This window comes from Juglans microcarpa x Juglans regia, chromosome 3S, assembly GCF_004785595.1.
Source record: "Juglans microcarpa x Juglans regia isolate MS1-56 chromosome 3S, Jm3101_v1.0, whole genome shotgun sequence".
NCBI classification, from domain to species: domain Eukaryota; kingdom Viridiplantae; phylum Streptophyta; class Magnoliopsida; order Fagales; family Juglandaceae; genus Juglans; species Juglans microcarpa x Juglans regia.
This window is the reverse complement of record NC_054599.1, coordinates 3,278,692-3,299,093: the sequence shown is the minus strand read 5'-3', so window position 1 is coordinate 3,299,093 and position 20,402 is coordinate 3,278,692. Positions and strand designations below refer to the sequence as shown.

General features: G+C 32.9%; 2 protein-coding genes across 2 annotated transcripts in view; one reads left to right on the top strand and one right to left on the bottom strand.

The window, feature by feature from the left end:
• Positions 1-7,916: 7,916 nt before the first annotated feature.
• The window catches only part of LOC121257218, a 30,093-nt gene continuing 17,607 nt past the window's right edge, over positions 7,917-20,402 (top strand). Inside the window, exon 1 of the mRNA XM_041158156.1 lies at positions 7,917-9,023. Within this exon, the coding sequence (XP_041014090.1) occupies positions 8,319-9,023 (705 nt within the window). The 5' untranslated portion in view covers positions 7,917-8,318. The remainder of the gene's footprint in view (positions 9,024-20,402) is intronic.
• Positions 13,422-15,296, bottom strand: LOC121257219. The gene is made up of 3 exons (XM_041158157.1): positions 14,265-15,296; positions 14,067-14,144; positions 13,422-13,870 (listed from the first exon to the last, which is right to left on the bottom strand). Exons 1-3 carry the CDS (start codon positions 15,021-15,023, stop codon positions 13,865-13,867), a joined length of 843 nt encoding a protein of 280 aa, XP_041014091.1. The 5' UTR covers positions 15,024-15,296; the 3' UTR covers positions 13,422-13,864.

Sequence of the window (20,402 nt, the reverse complement as noted above, 5' to 3'; positions counted from 1 at the left end):
GTTGGCGTTTCGGATACGAGAGATTCTATGGATTCCTCATTCCATAGGCTGACGAATTATTTCGTCAACTCCTTCGAGATATTTATTTAATTTTAATTTATTAATACAGAGTTCCAAAGAGAGACAGACGCCCATGTAAGTAAATTGGATCTTATACTTCGTTAAATGTGATAATTTGATTTAAAATATAATATTTTTCATCATCTTCAAAGATTTCAATACTTTGTTTTTTTTAAAAAAAAAAAAAAGATTTCAATACTTTTCTTAAAGATATTTTCAGTATTTTTCATTGAAATTTTGCCAATGTATAGAATATGAGCCGTCATATATACATGGCCCCATTTACATTGGGATAGAAAATGGAGGCCAAATTTATGTACTATTCATACACCGGCCCATAAATTTGCCCTTCATTTTTCCTCCGTTTTGTATTCCCGTATAAATGCCCCCATTTCCTTTAAAGGATTAAACAGTCATTTGATCCTCATAATTTATATTTGATTAATGCTAGATACTGAAAATTGGAAAACTAAAGTATTGTCACGGCAGGTAAAGAGATTCTCATGAAAGTTGTCCTCCAAGCAATTCTTACTTACACTATGGGAATTTTCTTGCTTCTTGATTCCATTATGCAAAGTTGAATAGAATGTTGAAGAAATTTTTGTGGGACTATAATGATGACTACTCAAAGATTCAATGTCTAACCGAACCAATTGGATGCTTCAAAAGAGTATGGTGGCTTAGGCTACAGGGACTTCAAGAGTTTTAATTTAGCTATGCTTTCAAAACAAAGCTAGAGAATTCTCAATCATCCCGACTCTTTACCTGCAAGAATTTTTAAAGCAAAGTATTTTTCTCCGGATGATTTATTGAATGCAAGGTTAGGATCAAGATCATCTTACGTGTGGAGAAGTATCATGGCAGAGAAAAAGTTACTCAAAGATGGCTTATACTGGAGAATTGGAAATGGCAAAAAAGTGAAGATCTAGAAAGACAGGTGGCTGCCAACCCCTTATAGCCATAGCATTAAATCTTCCAATTTAGCTCTTGGAGAGGAGGCAAAAGTTGAAAGACTGATTGATCCTAAGTTAAAATGGTGGAATGAACAACTATTGAACTAGACTTTCACACCTCAAAAAGTTCATCAGATCCTTAAAATCCCCATCAGTTCAGAGTCAGAGATGGTAAACCAGTTTGGTTCTATTCTAACAATGGCCAATTTACTATTAAAAGTGCATACCATCTTCATAGGGAGCTTGTCAGCAAGTTTAATGGAAGTACTTCAGCATGGAGAAGTACTTCTAGTTTTTGGAAATCCATTTGAAAATTGAATGTCCGCAATGCTGTTAAAATGTTTATTTGGAAAACATGTAGAGATGCCATTCCCACCTATTCTAATCTCTGCAAAAGGAAGATTATGGAGGATGACAGATGCCCTTTTTGCAATTCTTTTGTAGAAACAGTGGGGCATGCCTTATGGAATTGTGTGGCTTCACAAGATGTATGGAGTATAAGGTGTAAAAAAGTCCAGAAAATGTCTTTCCAAAGCTATAGTTTTGTATAAATTTGGAGTGAGCTATTTCCAAAATTAAAGAAGGAGGAATTGGATATGGCTGCTATGATCACAAGACTCATTTTGTAACGTTCCGTTCCCGAAGGTCCAGAGAGTTAGCTCTTGTAAGTTAAATATCAATTCAAAATCACAACTATAAATAATCCAGCAACTCCATAAAAATATTCATTTACTCAAACTAAATATCTATGTTCCTTCATAAGGATAATACATAAATTTTTAATAAAATAAATTAAAACTCTCCAAAAGACTCGAAAATATCCTTAACTCATCAAATTAAAATAACTGAAAATAACCAAATTACTAACTAAGACTCTCAAATAAAAACTTGTACCATCGGGTACTTATTCCTCAACGAACATCAGACCTCTATAATACTGCCTACTCTTGCTCTCCAGTAGAACCATCAAGATTATCTGAAAAATGTTAAGAGGTAAGGGGTGAGTTATCAACAACTCAGTAAGCAGAGAACATATACCAGTGTGTAAATATGAGCATTTACAGAGATCAGAATGCAGAACAAAACATTTTCATTTTCAAAGTGCGGAAACAGAACATGTTATCAAAATATCAGAGCGAAGATTTAGAAATAATTTCATTTAAAAATATCTTTTGGCATAGCATAAACGATCATCATCGTCATTAGAACATCATATCAGAACAGAAATCATGTATAACTCCTGTGGTAGGGTTGTGCATCTGCGAATAGCCAAGCAAAACATAAATAACTCTGTCACCAAGGTGTGCACTCAAAACAGAGATCACTACTATAACTCGTGACAAGGCCGTATCCACTATTATAACCCGTGGTTGGGCCGTATCCACTATTATTACCGGTGGTTGGGCCGCATCCACTATTGTAACCCGAGGTTGGGCCATATCTACTATTATTACCCATGGTTGGGCCGTATCTACTATTGTAACCCGTGGTAAGGCCGTAACTGAACAGAGCGAAAACATAATCAAATTCAGAATCAAAGAGTCATGCCAAAGGTTTTCAAAAATTACATCTTATCCAAACAGAGTATTGAACAAAATCATATTATCTTCGTAATCAAAACAGATCTAAAGCATATTTACAACGTTTATGCACAAATTTCATATTCGCTCTTTTTGCATAAATCAGAAATAAAATGTCAAAAATAAGCTCATGTCTACACCAGTCATGAAAAACGTTTTCTTTTTCATCAGAGTTCAATGAGTAATGACAACAATTATCTGAGGTCATTTTCACATTTCTTTTCAGAACATGTAATGCACATTTTCATAAATCAACCTCAGTTCATTTTTATTTTATGCAAAATCTAGCATAGGAACTCCGATTACCTGGACTTCTTAGCTTTTTTGAAATTTTCCTCAAAATGTCGAACAATAATTAATCGTCACCTATAAAATAATCACTTAATTCTCATAAATTTTTAATTAATCACATATTTCAATATTTAAGCCTAAGATGCTAAAATGACCTATTTTATTTTTCCTCAAAACCTAAAATTATCATAATTCCCAAAATATCATCATTTCTCAAAACCATCAATATCCACTTAATCGAATTCGTACCGAATATGAATTTAATTGAGCAAATATTAAGATAATTATAAAACTCAATAAAAATTAATATTCAAAATATCTAAAATACCAACAACATTTTATAAATAAATAGAATACATTGGCTACTAAAATTTCCATAAAATAAGTCATGAAAAACTCATCTCTTAAGAAAAATAAGTTTACTTCCTTTAATTAACAATATTATCAAAATACAATATAATATTTAATGAGACTTAAAGCAAAACCCATTTAAATATAAACAAAAAAAAAAAAAAAAACCTCTCACCCGAAAACATTAGGTTAAAACTGAGAACCTTCCATATATATATATATATATATATATATATATATATATATTAGGTTAAAAATTTACATATATATATTATATATATATACGTGTATATATATATATATATATAAATACACCTTATGAAGAAAAACTAGCGATGAACATACACATATGAATAATAGAAGTGCAGCGACGGCAGAGACTCACCGAGAAGGTAACGTGCGACGACGCAGTGTGCGATGGGAGGTGGTGAAGTTGGCGGAGCACTAAGAGAGAGAGAGAGAGCAATACGGTGAAGGAAACAGATAGTGAGGGAGAGATGGAGGACGAGAGAACGGAAACTCACCGCGAATAGAGGAGATGCATAAGGTGCAGAGATGAAGATGGTTGTCCCGGCAGAGTCGAACGTGCAGGAAGGAGTTGTGCAAAGAGCTGGGAGATGGACAGTGGCAATGTCGGCAGCTGGGTGGTAAAGACAAACTCACGGTGGCCGAAACGAAGTGCTCTGTTTTGATGAGCAAAAACATAGGTCTTCGATTCTCAATGCCGGTGGTTGCCGATCTCGCGTGGGCTAGGCACGGAGGTGAAGGGTGGAGGTTTGAACGGCTGATGGTTGAGTGGGTCACGGCGGCTTATGGAGGTGTAGACCAGGTTCGTCGAGAAGGCGGCTGTGATTGCTTCAAGCGGCATGCAAAGCGGTGCACGTTATGCGAAGTAGGAAGGCAGAGACTTCCTATAGGTTGGCGGGGTGTTTTCCGAGTGGATGAGGACTGGGCTGGGCTGTTTGCAAAGAGGAGTTGCTGCGTGTGGAGTGGCTGTACTAGCAAGTAACGGGAGGCAGCGGCAGCATGGAGGTTGGGGAGGGTGGCGGCTTCAGCGCGCGAGAGAGATGGGGAAGGAGACAACAACATTTTTCTTCAGTTTTCTTCATGCACGAAGGGTTAAATATAGGCCAACGAAAAATAACACAAATCCTAGAGAAGTGAGGGAGACGTGCGTGTGCATGGAGTGGATAAAATACAATAGGGACGTTCATGCCATGGAGAAACGGACGAGTAAAACACACTAGATGAAGTCGTGCACGAGAAAACTATGGGGCTATCCGATGAACTGTGAAGTTGCCGTGTGAATAAATAGATGTTTGAAACAAAACAAACACAAAATGAGGAGAATATAGAGGTGTACGTGCATGAGATGATAAGTGCATAAATATATATCAAAGTGAGATACGAAAAACCCTAGAGAAAAGAGGGAGATGTGCATGTGCATGAATAGGGATAAAACCAACGTAAAACTGTGTAGAATCGTGGAATCTGAAACTAAGGTAACACAGGCTTGGGCTATGGTCCAAAAAAAATAAAAAAATAAAAAATTCCGTAGTCCAACCATACAAATTCTGAGTCCCGGTGTTACACATTTGGTTGAGGAGGAACTCATTTCTTCATGGCAAGGAGTTTCATCCTTCTAGTTATTTGTTCAATAAAGCAAAAGAGGACTGTAATATGTTTCAAGTGGCTCAAGAGAGGAAGCCCTCATTAGGTAATTCCATTACTTAGACCTCTGTGTGGTTGAAGCCCCCAGCAGACTGGTTTAAAGTGAATTGAGATGTATTATGTGATCAGATCAGAGGCAGGGTTGGTATTGGAGTGATAATAAGGGATATCATGGGATAAGTCATAGGCTGTTGTCATGACTCTAGATCTTTGTTTGTTCTATGGCTGAATCAATAGCACTGCAAGTGACAATGAATTTCTGTAGGGATCAACAGGGTTATGTTAGAAGGAGACTCTTTGCAAGTGGTCAAGTGTTTGCAGAATAAGATGCAGGATAGCAATTGAAGCAACACCATCATCTTGCTAAAGATGCTCTTAATCATAAAGAAGTTATATGAGATATTGAAGTTATTCTTGACTATATAAAAAGCTTTGTAATGTTTGGTTGAGTAATAAGGCATCTTTCTTTTAAAAAAAAATGTTAGACATATCATGCCTAGGGGTGGGCAGCGGGGCTTCGCACCCCGTTGCCCTGCCCTGCCCATGCGGGGGTGGGTAGGGCCCAACCCTGCCTCGCACCTTTTTTTTAATATAAATATATATATATATATATACAAAAATTTATAAAACTTTATTATATATAAATATAGTAATATGTATTAAGTAAAAAAAATTTTACTTAATATTTTATGTAAGTTGTAATGTAGTAGGGTGACCTTTTTATAAATTGCCTTGACAATACAAGTCTCATACTTAAGTAATGTGAGACTCTTGTATTATACTACAACTTACATAAAATATGTACTGGTAAATTTAAAAACTACACAATTTTTAAATTATAGTCATATTTACAAATTTAAATTTACAATTTGAGTCCAAAAATGTGGTTTTGATCACTTTTGGACCCATGAATAATTTTTGGGTTTAATAGACTGTAGTCCATTATTGAAGTGGGCGAAGGGCAGAGCAGGGCAGATTGGGAGTTCACCCCGCCATTGGGATGCGGGGGTGGGGGTGAAAACCCTACCACTTGCCCATGTGCGGCCCAGGGGAGGCTACCCCACACCGTATAATGCGGGTAGCACTCCTAATCGTGCCATCCCGAATTTTCTTACTTTGAATCCTTCACTTTTATATAATTATTCTCAATAAATATATTATAACTCTATCATTACTCCTTCACAATGGAGGTAGATTTCAACTGCCCCTATTGGATGAGCCAGGATGGTTATGGATCCATCCCTCACAGGGGCAACCTCCAACCTTGCCCGCTCGGGGTGAATCCCGTTCACATATCATTTTCTATGTTCATATATATTATTCAAAGGTTAAGTATGGGTATCCCTCAATATGCTTTTGCTCTAATCCCACATGTAGTTCTGTTGTTCAAGCCGTTACACAAAAGTCTCCAGGTAGTTAGGTAGAAAGAAAATTTCACCTTCTTCAACCATTCCTTCTTTGGACAACCCTTCTTTCCAACAATGGATAGACTAGATTTTTAAACCTAATAATCGCAACCCGAATTCACTTTTTTTTAAAAGTAAGCTATGCTCGACCTGGATACAATTCTGATATCCGGATTATGACCCAAGTTAACCTGATCAGGTAATTAGGCTACATTACGAGCCTAGTCCAGGTCCCGATATAGTTCGATACCCAGATCCGTACCTAGTGAACAGTCTTACTATTAACATATATAAATCCATTAATGGACCCTACATCTCGTGGCCTATAATTGTTAGCCTCTCAATAATCAACCTTGTGCATCTTATGGTTCCAACGGACAAACGACAACTTCAGTACTATCCCAATTTGAATTATATAACAAAATATTTTATTTATTAAAGTAAAATTTGGAGTACATTTAAATTATTCAATTTCAAAATACTCTCCTGCACTAAAATCTAAATTCTGTTTTAAGTTGCAAGTGCTTGAAGGGAGATGCCATATCACTATAATCTATATAAGTTGAGTTCCCCCACCCCAACCCTTGCGTAGCATAACATATTTTACAACATGATAATGCATAATGTGTGATTGAGATTATTTGTAATAGTTTGATCGAACTGAATGCCGAATGGTTCAATAGTGGAGAGATATAAATACAATATTAACTAATAATGTGAGGTGCACGCTATCCGAAAAGCCTATACGAGCAATATTATGTCTATATGAGAGCATGCTCAATAGATTAGTACCATAACTTTCAAAAGTTTTTCTAATTTTAAAGATTACTGTTTATATATTAAATACATATTTTATCAATTATTTCTCTCTCTTTCTTTCTATCACATATTTTATCACAATTGATATATTAATTTGAGTTAGTGATGTATTAATTTAATTAGAATATGATTATTAATTAATATATAATAGGTATAATAGTAAAATATGTTAAAATTTAAAAAATTAATAATTAAAAAAATTAAATATTTTGAAATTATTAATTACTCATTACTATATAATGAATAAATAGATAATTCAATACGAAGATTTAATGTGAATAATCAAAACTAAATTTATCTTATATTATTTTATTGTTATATAATAACAAATAATTATTCCAATGTAAAAATTTATATAAATAAAATAACCAAAAGTTAAATTTCTTTTATATTCATAAAAAATATCATTTAACTTTGACTGATGGATTGAGAATGCTATGATACACAATCACGTCTATATCTCTTTACATTGGAGCATCTAATTCACAGACAATTAAAAAGCTTCTTAAGTTGCGTTGGGATGTTGGAGTGAGTTAAGTTGAGTTGAGTTGAGATGATAAAATATTGTTAGAATATTATTTTTTAATATTATTATTATTTTAGAATTTAAAAAAATTGTTGAGATTTGAAAAAATTATAATGATGAATTGAGAGGAGTTATACTTCCAAACGTACACTTAATTAGTCAATTTCCAACCGAAAAATCACATGTAAAACAGTAACCGAGCAGGTGAAACATTCATATATCTCACTTTCATTCCCATTCATAAGTAAAAAGTGTCTTTGGAAACCACTCAGAGAGGGATCCTTTTGTAGCCTTTCGGTGCTTCAATCCAACTGCTTTCATTCTCTTTACTCTTTCTTTCTTTCTTTCTGATGAAAACTTTGAACGATGGAATCAAACTCAATTGCCACTCTGCTTAAACGTCCATAATATATGGCACCCATGATTTCTCAGTGTTTGAAAAGATGCTCATAGCTCAGACAAAAAAGAAAAGCTAAGGCTGCGATTCCTGACTTTTTCTTCTCATTTGCTTCCTTTTGACTCCAAATCTAACGACATTCTCTGCAGCTTCACTTTGAAACTTCTAGCCGCTGTTCTGAAATGAAACCCAACATTTAAACCAGCTTTCACTTCCTAATAATAGCTTTGGTTGTTGTGTTTGGGGGGCACTCGTAGTATAGCCATGGCAATCGATGTCTGCTCGGAGATTTCGAGCGCGGGAATCAGCCCAAGAATCTCGTTTTCATATGATCTGAATAGGCCAGATGTTCTGTCAAACGAGGATCACTGCCGGCGGTCGGACTTGACCCTCTTGGATTCCAGCTCCGACTTCGTCTTCTGCATTGGTAATAGATTTGCACAAGAACTGGCTCCAGCTGACGAGCTTTTCTCCAACGGCAAGATCCGTGCAAAAGAAATCAAACGAAAGGTCACTTCCCCAGATGAAACGTCAATCCAATCAGAGTCCGTCTCTTCTCGTCCACGGCCTTCTTGTTCCGGGAACACAGAAAAGAAGCAGCTCAAAGAGTTATTGTCCAACAATTTTGACGTGGAAGAAAAGCCTCCATCAAAATCTTTCTGGCAGTTCAAGCGAAGCAGCAGTCTCAACTTTGACAGTGTGAGAAGCCGAAGCTTAATCCGCTCATTACAGTTCTTATCGAGAAGCAACTCAACAGGTTCGGTACCAAATAATTCCAAACAACCAACGACTTCGAAGGGAACCCAGAAGCCGCATTTGCAGAAACAACCGTCGGTGTCAAGAAGAAAGTCATCGGCATCATGTCCGACCACATACTATTCCTATAGTTCTTCACAAAGGCCTTGCACCAAGATCAAGAATTGTGGAGCTTATGGCGATGGGGTTCGAATCAGCCCTGTTCTAAACCTTCCACCACCATGCATTTCTAGAGTAACTGTAAGTTTTTTCGGATTTGGTTCTCTCTTCTGTAATGGTAAGTCTAAAAAGAAGAAGAAATGATGCGTTTCCGACTTGATCTTTCATGGCTGGTGTTCAAGTACATTTTGTTTCATGAATCTGCATGTGTGATCAGACTCTGTAAATTGATTATAATTTTTTTTTTTTTTTTTTTTTTTTTGCTGAAGGAAAAACAAAACAAATAATAATAGTGTTTCAGAATTTACATGGGTTATCATTTTTATTTTACCTTTTCTTTTTCATCGCATCATGTTGTTGGCTTGGGAAACAGATAAACAAGGTTCCCTTCTTTTGTGGCTGTCTCCAATGCCATGCTTTATCTCTTTTTATCTTTTGAATTCTTTCTTAATTATTTAATGTGGCTGTCTTTTGCTCTTTTGAAGTTTGATTGAGTTCTTATTTTGGTATTTTACTAGTATGATTAATTGTAAATATAAGTAATGCAACTTTTGATCTTATATTTTAAAATATAAGAAAAAGTGTTTTTCCCGACAATTTTATGTTTGCGGCGAAATTAAATGTCAGAAAAATCCGATTTTCTTGTAGTGTTTTTCGTTTCACTCATATTTTCTAAACGTAGAATATTTTAAGTGATTTTATATATCAATCACTTAAATAGATAGTCATTAAAAATATATCGCATTAACGTATATTATTAAAAATAATAAAATTTAAGATGAAAAATACAACTCATGCAAATATATCCGTTAATTTGGAATCCTTAAATTTTGGTCTTTTTGTTTTATTGGGACAAAAAACAGTAGCTACAAAGGGATTGGAATTTTCAAAAGGAGATAATTGAGTAAGGGAGGGGGGGCTGGCTCCTCTTTAAACTTTAGCTTGCTAATATAAATGATTCCTCTAGTCTATGAGACACTTTGTGTTTCTTTGTTTGTATTAGCTTAGTTGTCACCACCATCCTAAGGCTTAGGTTATGGTTGGGTACTAAGAGTATTTCAAGTACTCTTACTACTATTTTTTATTTTATTATTATTTTTTATCTATTTTTTTACTATTCATTACTTTTTACCTATTATTTATTATTCTATTATTACTTTTTTACTATTTTTTCACTACTATTCACAAATATTCTCAACACTTCTCAAATATTCTCACTACCCAAACCAAGCCTAAACTTGGCCTCTTTCTTTGTACCATCCAAAAATCTCCTCTTAAGATTTTTTTTTTTTTTTCTCCCTAAAACATAAGAGATAACAGTAATAGAACAGTCAAAACATGTCTACTCCATAATACAAGTGGATTGGGAATAACAACTTTTTTTCAACCAGTCAATCACGGTCCTAGCTAGAAAAACCAAGCCACTAATCATTAATTATTGGCATGAATTATATGGTCAGAGCTCTATTGAGCTTGATTAGATGTCACTAACTTTCAAACCCAAAACAGGTAATCTTCATTACTATTTAAGTCAGTTAAAAAATATATATAGAAAGTAAAAAATAAAAAAATTTGAATATTTCTTCTTTCTTTTTTTTTTTATTAAGAAAAAGTGCACATTCTGTTTTGACACATAACATCCAGGCATGTTCGGACATAGAAACGATCTTATCTTATCTCATTTTATCATTACAATTTTTTTAAATTCTACACAAAATATAATAAATAATTTAACTTTTTTATATCTCAAAATAATAATAATATTAAAAAATAATATTCTAACAATATTTTATTCAACTCATCTAAAATCATCTAATCTCATTTTACTATCCAAACGATCCCTCAATATTATTTCTTATACCAATATGAAGTAGAGAAAAAGTTTCAAACAATTATTTGAATGTAAATTTGCTGTAAAGGCTAATCATATTTTCAAACACAAAGGCATTTTTGCTGCATAGAGAGTTGAAACTTGGACTTATTGGACTCATTACGTACAACTGATAATAGTCATTACTTCAGCATCAATATTGAATCCCTCAAAATCTTGGTACAAATGGGTTGTTTTTATTATTTTTTATAATAATATCTTTATTTTATAACGAGAACGTTTTTAATGTTAAAGATATTAGATGAAACCTAATACTAAGATCTATGTAAATATGATAATTGATATATGTATATATAAACTTTATAAAGATATTAGCAAAATGTTAAAATTTTGTTTGTCAAAACTTATAAATAAAGTTATAAATTCAATATAAATAATATATTTTATCAAATAAATAAAGTTATTTGAATAAAAGTTATACGAACAAAGCTTGACCACTTACTATTCACTCAAAAATCGACTCGTTTACATCTTAGGCCTCATTTGGATTAAGAGGTGAGATGAGATGAGATGAGATGATTTTAAATGAGTTGAATAAAATATTATTAAAATATTATTTTTTAATATTATTATTATTTTAAAATTTGAAAAAAATTAAATTATTTATTATATTTTGTATAAAAATTTAAGAAAGTTATAATAATAAGATGAGTTCAAATGGGCCTATCTTAGCACATAAATAGGCCGTGCGTGTAGAGCATAACCACAAACACAATCAGCTCAAATATTCTTAAAAACAATGGATATAATGCAAATTAATCCAAAACGTAGACCAATCTACTTAAAATAAAAAACAAAACAAGTAAAATAGTGATTGTCGGAGGGAAGGAGAAAGGAGAGGAAATGGTTATAACTTAATGGTTCCGATTGTTTTCTTGGAATTAGTTTAAATTTTTTTTTTCTTTTTTTTACAGGAGCCAAGGGTGAACCTGATTTTTCCATTCGAGACCAGACCTTATATTATCTGCTCCAAAGGACTTTGAAAAAATTAGTTTAATGTTTTCGAGATCAGGCAGTGTTTGGTTGGTACGTTTGAATGTTGATATGATCTTAAATGATTTGAATTGATTTGAAAATAATAGTATTTTATAGATCTCATTAAAATATGTTAAAATGTAAATAGATTAAGATATGTGTAAATATATGAAATAAATTGAGATGAATTTAATTTTTTATTAATAGTTAAAAAAATAATAGATTCTATTAATAATTGATTTGAGATAGATTGAAATCACTCGGCCACCGACCAACTAAACAGCCCAAAACAGACTTATCTCAATTTCCATAATAAACAGAAATCAACGTAACTTTCACCAAACTATATAAACTCTCTCAAAATATTTTGTTCTTTCAAATCCCAATAAAAGATTTGTAAAACCCTCTCGCAGTCCAACCATATTTTTAATGGAAAAATCTTACTGCAAGTAAGTTTGTGTACCAATTCGTGCACCAATATTGATATATAATACATATGTTTAATGAAATGATGTGAATTAAAGATGAAAATAATTTTTATGATATAGGAGATTTTTTTCTTCTCTCAAAAAATTTCTTTTCATTTTTTTTCAAATTAAAAAAATCATCGATACGCGATATGGTGCACGAACTCGCTTGTACCTATCAAAACTTATTTTTAATATATTCTACCCTTTTCACAAAACCGCATAAAACCGATCTTATTTATTTATTTTTAAGTTAAAAAAAATTTAAAAATGATATTGTATTTAAACATTCCGTGAGACACCAAAAATATGGAGGCGAAGACAGTCAAAACTTCTGGCCCATGAGAAAGCCAAGTCGCAAGACCTCAGACAATGATGAATTAACAGCTAGCCTGCCAGCAAGTTAAGCGAACGACGAACCAACCCACCACCAAAAGGCTACGAATTTACCAGGCTACCTGCTCAATTTATATAGGTTTTACCAACGACCGTGAAGTCCGTATAGACGGCAAGAAGAGCACTCCATACATCCACGCATCATCATCAGATTACTTCTATTCGCAAGTTGACGCAGAGAACGCACCATCTTCGCCCGTTAAAACTCTATATATTTTGGAAAAAAAAAATAATAATAATAAAGCAAAAGAAGTGCGAGATATTTCCGACAATGAAATAATCATTGCCAAGGGGGGCAATTAGAAGAGGAGGAAGGATGTAATTATAAAAGCTCTGTAGACTGTAGCAAACAAAAGAATAAAGAGGTTTTTTCATTACTTAATGATATGTGTGAAGGGGAAAAGGGAAAGAATCCCAAGGATGATGCGTTCATGGATTGCAGTTATTAGTTAGGACAAATAAAAATTGTCCAAAAAAAGAGATTCTTTATTTTCATAACTATAACCAATCAACTACTTATTCCTCTCAATTCTATATAGAAGATCATGAAACATAAGGTGGAGTTTGGTCTCTACCTCCAAAGCTACACCACCAAGAGATGGGGATCTGGACTGTTATATAGAAGACAAAGAACTATGCATTGTCTGTGATCAATAGATGCCTTTATTCACCCTAAAACAAGCAGTATATATAGATTAGGAGAAAATAAAACAAACAGCAGAATTTTTCAGAAATTGGTACACAATAGTAGTACCAATAGCTCTGCGTGCATTCCTCAATTGATGCTCTATGTCAAGCCTCTTAAGTCAAAACAATAACCCAGAAAAGTTGGGTTGCCTGACCAAAATGCAACTTGATTTAAGTGTGCTCAGAAAATCAAACTTGTAAAAGAAAAAAAAAAAAGGGTTCTCTTCCATCTAATAACAGCTACAAAAGCTTTCCTTTACACAAGATTATTATGATAAGAAAGAAAGAAAGAAAAACAAATCATAATTAGCATTTAAAAGAAAGTACAGAAGAACCACAAGTAACTGGGAAATCAACACTTTGATCAAGTTCCCAATTCAGAAAGAAGGTGTGGTATAGCACTAGTCAGGGTCATGAAGTCACCAGTAGTCAGAAAGCAGAATCCTTGAAACTTTCCACTCAGACCGCCATTCCCATTACTACCTCTGCAATAAAGAATGGAAGGAGTTAAGCTCACCAAAATTCCATGAAGCCGATCGAAGAAGAAAGGTAAATGAATTCAAAATCCACCGCTGAATAGAGCCCCCCAGACGGCTGAAATTAGTTCAGAAGAGATGAAAATCGTTTCCCAGAAGTGAAAACACGTAACAGATGAAATGGAAAAACTTGATTAGCAATTACCTTGCCGTTCTCGACGGATTCAGGAACCTTGTATGAATCAACTGTAATATCCAACAACCACAACCCCGGAAATAGCGACTGCGCAGAAAGCCAAACATTAAGAAGAGAACACCCAATGAAATTACGCCTCACAGACGCAGCGACGCAATTTCATCAAAGAAAGCGAACAAATGAAGTTTTTTGAATTCTCGAACTTACATCCAATTGCTTCTGAACGGTCCTTGGCCGTTTCTTGGGCCTCCTCGGCGGCCTCTGTCCAAGAATCTTCTTGAAATCCTCCTCGATCTCCTTCCTCGACAGGGACACCGTTAACTTGGTCCTCTCCTTCTCCTTCTTCTCCGACGTTCCTCCTCCACATCCACCTCTCAACCTCGCGCCATTGTTCTCGCACCTCAACGGCGATGAACTCACGTTCTTCTTCTCCTCAATCCCCAATCCCTTTCCTCCGGCAATCGGAGCTTTACACGCGGCTCTCCTTGTCCTCAGATTCCACGGCCTGGCAGACTCCTCCACCGGAGGCGATTGGCCGACCTCCTCGATCTCTTCCTCGTCTTCCTCAATTACGTCTTCCTCTTCTCCCACCTCCATCCTAAAAAACGCGTCTTTAATCTTGTTAGCCTCCGTTTTCAGATCAAACAAGACCTTCTTCCTCAACGCCTGGATTCCCTCGCCGCCTCCTCCACCTCCGCTCTCGATTCCCGATTTCCAATCCCTCTTCCTCTTCCTATCCAATTCCCGACGCCGAGTGACTGGCGAGCTGTCCAGTGTCGGAGGAGGAGATCGCTGATCGACGTCTTGTGGACTCTCTTTCATGCACCGCAGGTACCTCTGGTTCCCCCACTTCAAAGGCAGCGTGAAATTATGCAGAGCCTTGGATCTCTCAGGTCCCATCGCCATGGTCGTGTTCTTAGGTCGTCGCACTGTCTCTCTCTCCCCTCCCACACCGGCACACACCATCTATCGGAAACACAAGTCAAATAGACTCCAAACAGAGAGCACTGAGATCAGAGCTCTCTATCTCTCTCTCCCCCTTCACCCTGGTTGCTTTCCAATAATTCGTAGGAACTTCTATCACTTATTTTTTCTCGGAAAATTATGTTCTTTCTTGGTGTTTGTTGCCTCTCTCTATTCACAATATCGCCGGGAAGCCCAGGTTTATATAGGAGGGCGAGAGAGGTCGGTTTTAACGTTCGGGTTAACACTCGCAAGTCTGGTCCCTAATGTGGTCGATGCTAAAATGCACCGTAGGTGCGTTTTATGCCCGCCGATGGCCATTTCCCGGGCGATGCGTCGTTTTTGAGTGACGGTGGCTGTCTCTACCATTGGATTTAAACACTTTTTTTAATGAAGTCTTCGTATAGCCGTAGGATTCTTTTTTTTTTTTTTTTTCCAGTTTGATTTAAATTTTAAAGAGAAATTATAAACATACACTGGTCTATAACTATTTTATAACTCTATTTAAAATAAATAATAATTAAATAAAATTAAAATGATCTTTTAAAGAAGTGCACTACAAATTTTAAGTAAATAGTAAAATAATTATAAAAGAATTGTAGGTTTATTAAATGACAAGAGCGTGTCGCTATTCAGTCAGCATCTTCATTTAGATCCCTCAAAATTACCACTAGTTCATTTTAATTTTTTATGTGATTTTTAAATGTTAAAAAATACATAAATGCACTAATAACATCTTTAACCATTTAAAAAAATAAATACATTAGCATTTAACGATAATTTTGAGTGGCACACTAGAGGCTAATTAGCATTATTCAAATGCCAAAGAAACAACAATTCGAACAGGACATGGTGTTTTGAAAACAGAAAATATTAATAACTATTAACAATATTAATCAGAGAAATTCCCATGTGCTATCGGAAAAAAATAGAAATTGCAATGGATGTAAAATTTGAAAAATTCTATGTACAATTATTTTTACGTATTTTTTACACATTCTACTAATGTGATTAGCTGCGTTATTTTTTTTAATATAAAAAAATGTTGAATTCCGACACAGCATTAGAGTGCAAAAAAAATATATAAAAATAATTATATGTAATAGAATTGTCGATTTAAATTACTTTAACTAGACTTTTAATAAATATTATATTGATACATGTTAGTCGCCTTAAAATTAAACTGCTCCGTATCAAGCATTTTTTATCAAAAAATAAAAAATAGATTGCCCCATATATTTCTTTAATTGAACTTTTTTACTCTTTTTATAATTTTAAGAGTTAAATAATTGATCTATCCGTCAAACTTTCTTTACTAAATCCGTTGGACTCGCCAATTCTTAAAAAAAAAAAAAATAAAAGAAAAATAAAAAAATGGGAAATAATTTATAAAACTCAAAACAAAAAATAAAACAAATATACCCTAAAACTTAAAAAAAAAATTTAAATAATAATTGAAAAAGTTAAAAGTAATGGCACAATCATCCTTGATGAAGGGCATGAGAGCCCCCATGGTCTAACCACCTGAGAGGGGCCGAGATTTGGCCAAGCCACCTTGGTGTGGCTAGGTGACAAGGTAATAGGAAGGGAGACTCTCATTTATTTGCATTTAGGTGGTCACATATGTATAAAAATTTTCTATATTAATGTTCTGATTTGAATATTTTTTACAATTTTAAGAGAGATTGACATAACATGAAGAACCCATTGCATTATATAATGAAATTCATATTATTTGAGTGCAGCATAAGATTGTGGAGAAACGAGTCAATCTCTCTTTGAATTGTTAGATGTATTTAGGTTTGAGATATCTCAATCACAATCGATGACAAACCTTAGCTAAGCGATGGTGATGCGACCGATGCAACCGCACCTTGTTTCTACAATAACTTTCTTTTCTTTATTTTTAGTTTTTTTAAGTATTTTTAAGACATATACTTGTTTTGCCATTTTCTATGCCTCCTTAGAATAGAAATGGAACTTTCATAAAATGATCAATTTTACACCTTTAGGGAATAATAAGTCCAATTGAAAAACTTAGGTCTCGTTTGGAATAGTAAGATGAGATGATTTTAGATAAAAGTTGAATACAATATTATTAAAATATTATGTTTTAATATTATTATTATTTTAATATTTAAAAATGTTGAGTTTTTTGATATATTTTGTGTGAAAATTTGATAAAATTGTAATAATTAGATGAAACTATTTCTGTATGTAAACGGAGCCTTAATGAATAATTTGACCTTAGTATTTAAACCCATTTCAAATTTAATTTTTTTTTTTATCATGGATCATATAGACAAACTCTGGTCTTATGTTCCATATTTCATTCCCGTTAGAACTAGTCTCCGATCCAAAAGATTAAGGTATGTGTGGATGTTGAAGTGAGTTGAGTTGTGATGATAAAATATTATTAGAATATTATTTTTTAATATTATTATTATTTTAAAATTTGAAAAAATTGAATTATTTATTATATTTTATATTGGAATTTAAAAAAGATGTAATGATGAGTTGAAATGAGTTGATGTGAGTTTGGTAACCAAACGCACCCTCAATTCTTACAAGAACCAAATCCAAACCATGTCCTCCGATATGATTTGGGTCCAATTCTAGTAGGACTCATTAGATGGAATATACGTGTCCCATAAAAAACACAAGAATGGTGCCTCCAAAAGTGATTAATACTTTTTTTTTATTTAATTATTAAGAAAATATTTTTTAAAAAATTTATAAATTTAAAAAAAAAATGTTTGAAGGAGTTTAAAAAATATTTGAAAAAAAAAATAAAATACAATTTGCACTATCGATAGAATGCAAAGTGACCTTTCTCGTCGCCCTAGCATTGTCCTATTAGCTTCCGCTGAGTTGGCTTGCCCACAGAAAAAAATTAAAATAATATTGAAGTTATAATTAGATATGTCGATTAAAAAATAAATAAAAAGAGAGTTGGGGTAGTTTTAATTAATATATAAGGAGAGGGACCAAAAAGATAAATTTGTTATTTATCCTTTTTGTTTGTGGCTGAAAGAAATTATGTGCCAGAAATGATCAAACAAGTGCAAAACATTAATTTAGTTAATAATATAGCAAATTGTATCCTCTTTTAGTTCTTGTACTTATAGGAGTTTGAGCCAAAATGAGCAACCTTTTTTTTAAATAAAAAAATAATCCAAAACATCGATAAAAAGTCAAAGAGGTCCTCCCAAAATATTCTGAATTGGTCAAAGGAAACATAACGATTCATTTTCTGTACATGGTAACGTCTTTATAAATAAATTCAAATTAACACTTAGGTTGCATTTATTTTTAGAAAATATCTCATCTCATTATTACAACTTTCATAATTTTAAAATAAAATAAAATAAATAATTTAACTTTTTCTAATTCTAAAATAAAAATAATATTATAATAATACTTTATTTAATTTTTTAATTTTAATCTCAATTTATCTTATCTCATTTGTAAAAACAAACAAGCCAATTAGATATCAATTACATATACAGAATGGCATGCATGCATTATAACAAGATTACCAAAAGGCAAAAAGCATTGGTCCATGCAAGTTGATCTGATCGAGGACGAGTGCATGAGACTTGAATTACCTGCATACATATTAAGATTTATAATAGAGCTCAAATTACCGATAAAAAAAAAAATCAATATTCAAATCGTTTCAACTTTCGAATATTAATGTATATATATCCAGCATTTTAATAATAAATATATTCTGGCACTCTTAATAGTAATATAGGGCCTCACTATTTAAAGTAATTTCGGATCAATATCTCAAGGTGCGAGACGTAAATATGCAATGACTTTCCTAATATTTATTCATTAATTGTTCACTATATAATCCGAGTAATTATTCAAAATAAATACTTCGTTACGTATTTTTTACATTTATCTCTTTCGTATATAGATCTTAAAATTCAGATACAGGTTTAAGAATTATAATCCCAAAACATGAACTAACTGCCAATATGTATACATATATATATATATAAATATTATATATATATAGAGAGAGAGAGAGAGAGTCGGGATGAAGTAAGCAAAAGGTACTTTAACAAGTGTGATTGATTAATTAGTAACGCTATTATTTATTTTGTCATCCACAGTCATATTTATTGAAAGTGTAATTATTTACCTTAGCTTATAGCCGCAACACATCATGTGTTGAGTTCAAAATATATATATATATATATATATATATATATATATCATGTGAGGTGTCTGGAAAGTACGACTGATGTATAGCTGCATTCTTATTCAAATGATATATTTTTAAATAATTGTTCATTTAATCGACCTATAAAACTATTTACAATGCTTCGTATAAAAAGAGTAAATGATGACTAACATAATTTTTATTAATTGATATATGGGTGTGCAGCAATTTCTTAAACAAACAGTAACAACATCTTAACATGATCTTGAGTAATAGTATATGTACTTGCATCTTTATTTATAAAACTCATTTTTTTTAAATTCAAATTTTATGATTTTTAGTATATCAATAACTAATTTATGAAAAAGTAAGTTTTTTTTTTTTTTAAGTAGATATAGCATTTTCTTAATAACATCTTTAGAAGATGGTGGAATTAGGGTTGAAATGAGTTCGGTCTGGACCGGAAAAACCGATCGGACTAGACCAAACTGAACTCCAAACTGGTCGGTCTCAATCCTATAAATTTTGAACCGAAACTATTCGGTCCGGTCTTGGAGTCTATAAATTTTGGATTGAACCAGACCAGACCGAACTCTTATATATATTTTAAAATATTTTTAATATGTTATTTATTTTATAGTAATTATATGAGTTAATGATATAATTTTTATCTAATTTATTATTATTGACCATATAAAATATTTTTTTAATGAGTTAGTTACATAATCTACATTAATAATTCACTCAATTTTAATTTAATAATTTAAATAAATTTTTTTATTAATTTATTTGAAAAAAGAAGAAGAAAAAAATAAAAAATAATTGGACCAGAGCGAATAGAACGGACTGATAGCTACCGGTTCAGTCTGGTCTCTATGGATATTTGGTTCGGAAAAATTAATAGACCTAAAATTTCAATCCATCACTCCTGAACCAGATCAGACCGATTTATACCCTTAGATCGAATGCCTATTTAATTGAAGAGAGAGAGAGAGAATGTGTAGAGTGAAACTCATAGCACCGTATTTTCTTTTTAAACATATAAAAAAGAAAACCTAAATAACGTAACTTTGAGCAATTCATTTGAGTGATATGTAGCATTTTCCATGACATATATAATGCCTTTCCATACAATGAGGGAAGAGAGGTAAACCTTAAGGAATAAATTAAGAAACGAAAACTACGTATGGCATAATAACATGAAAGAA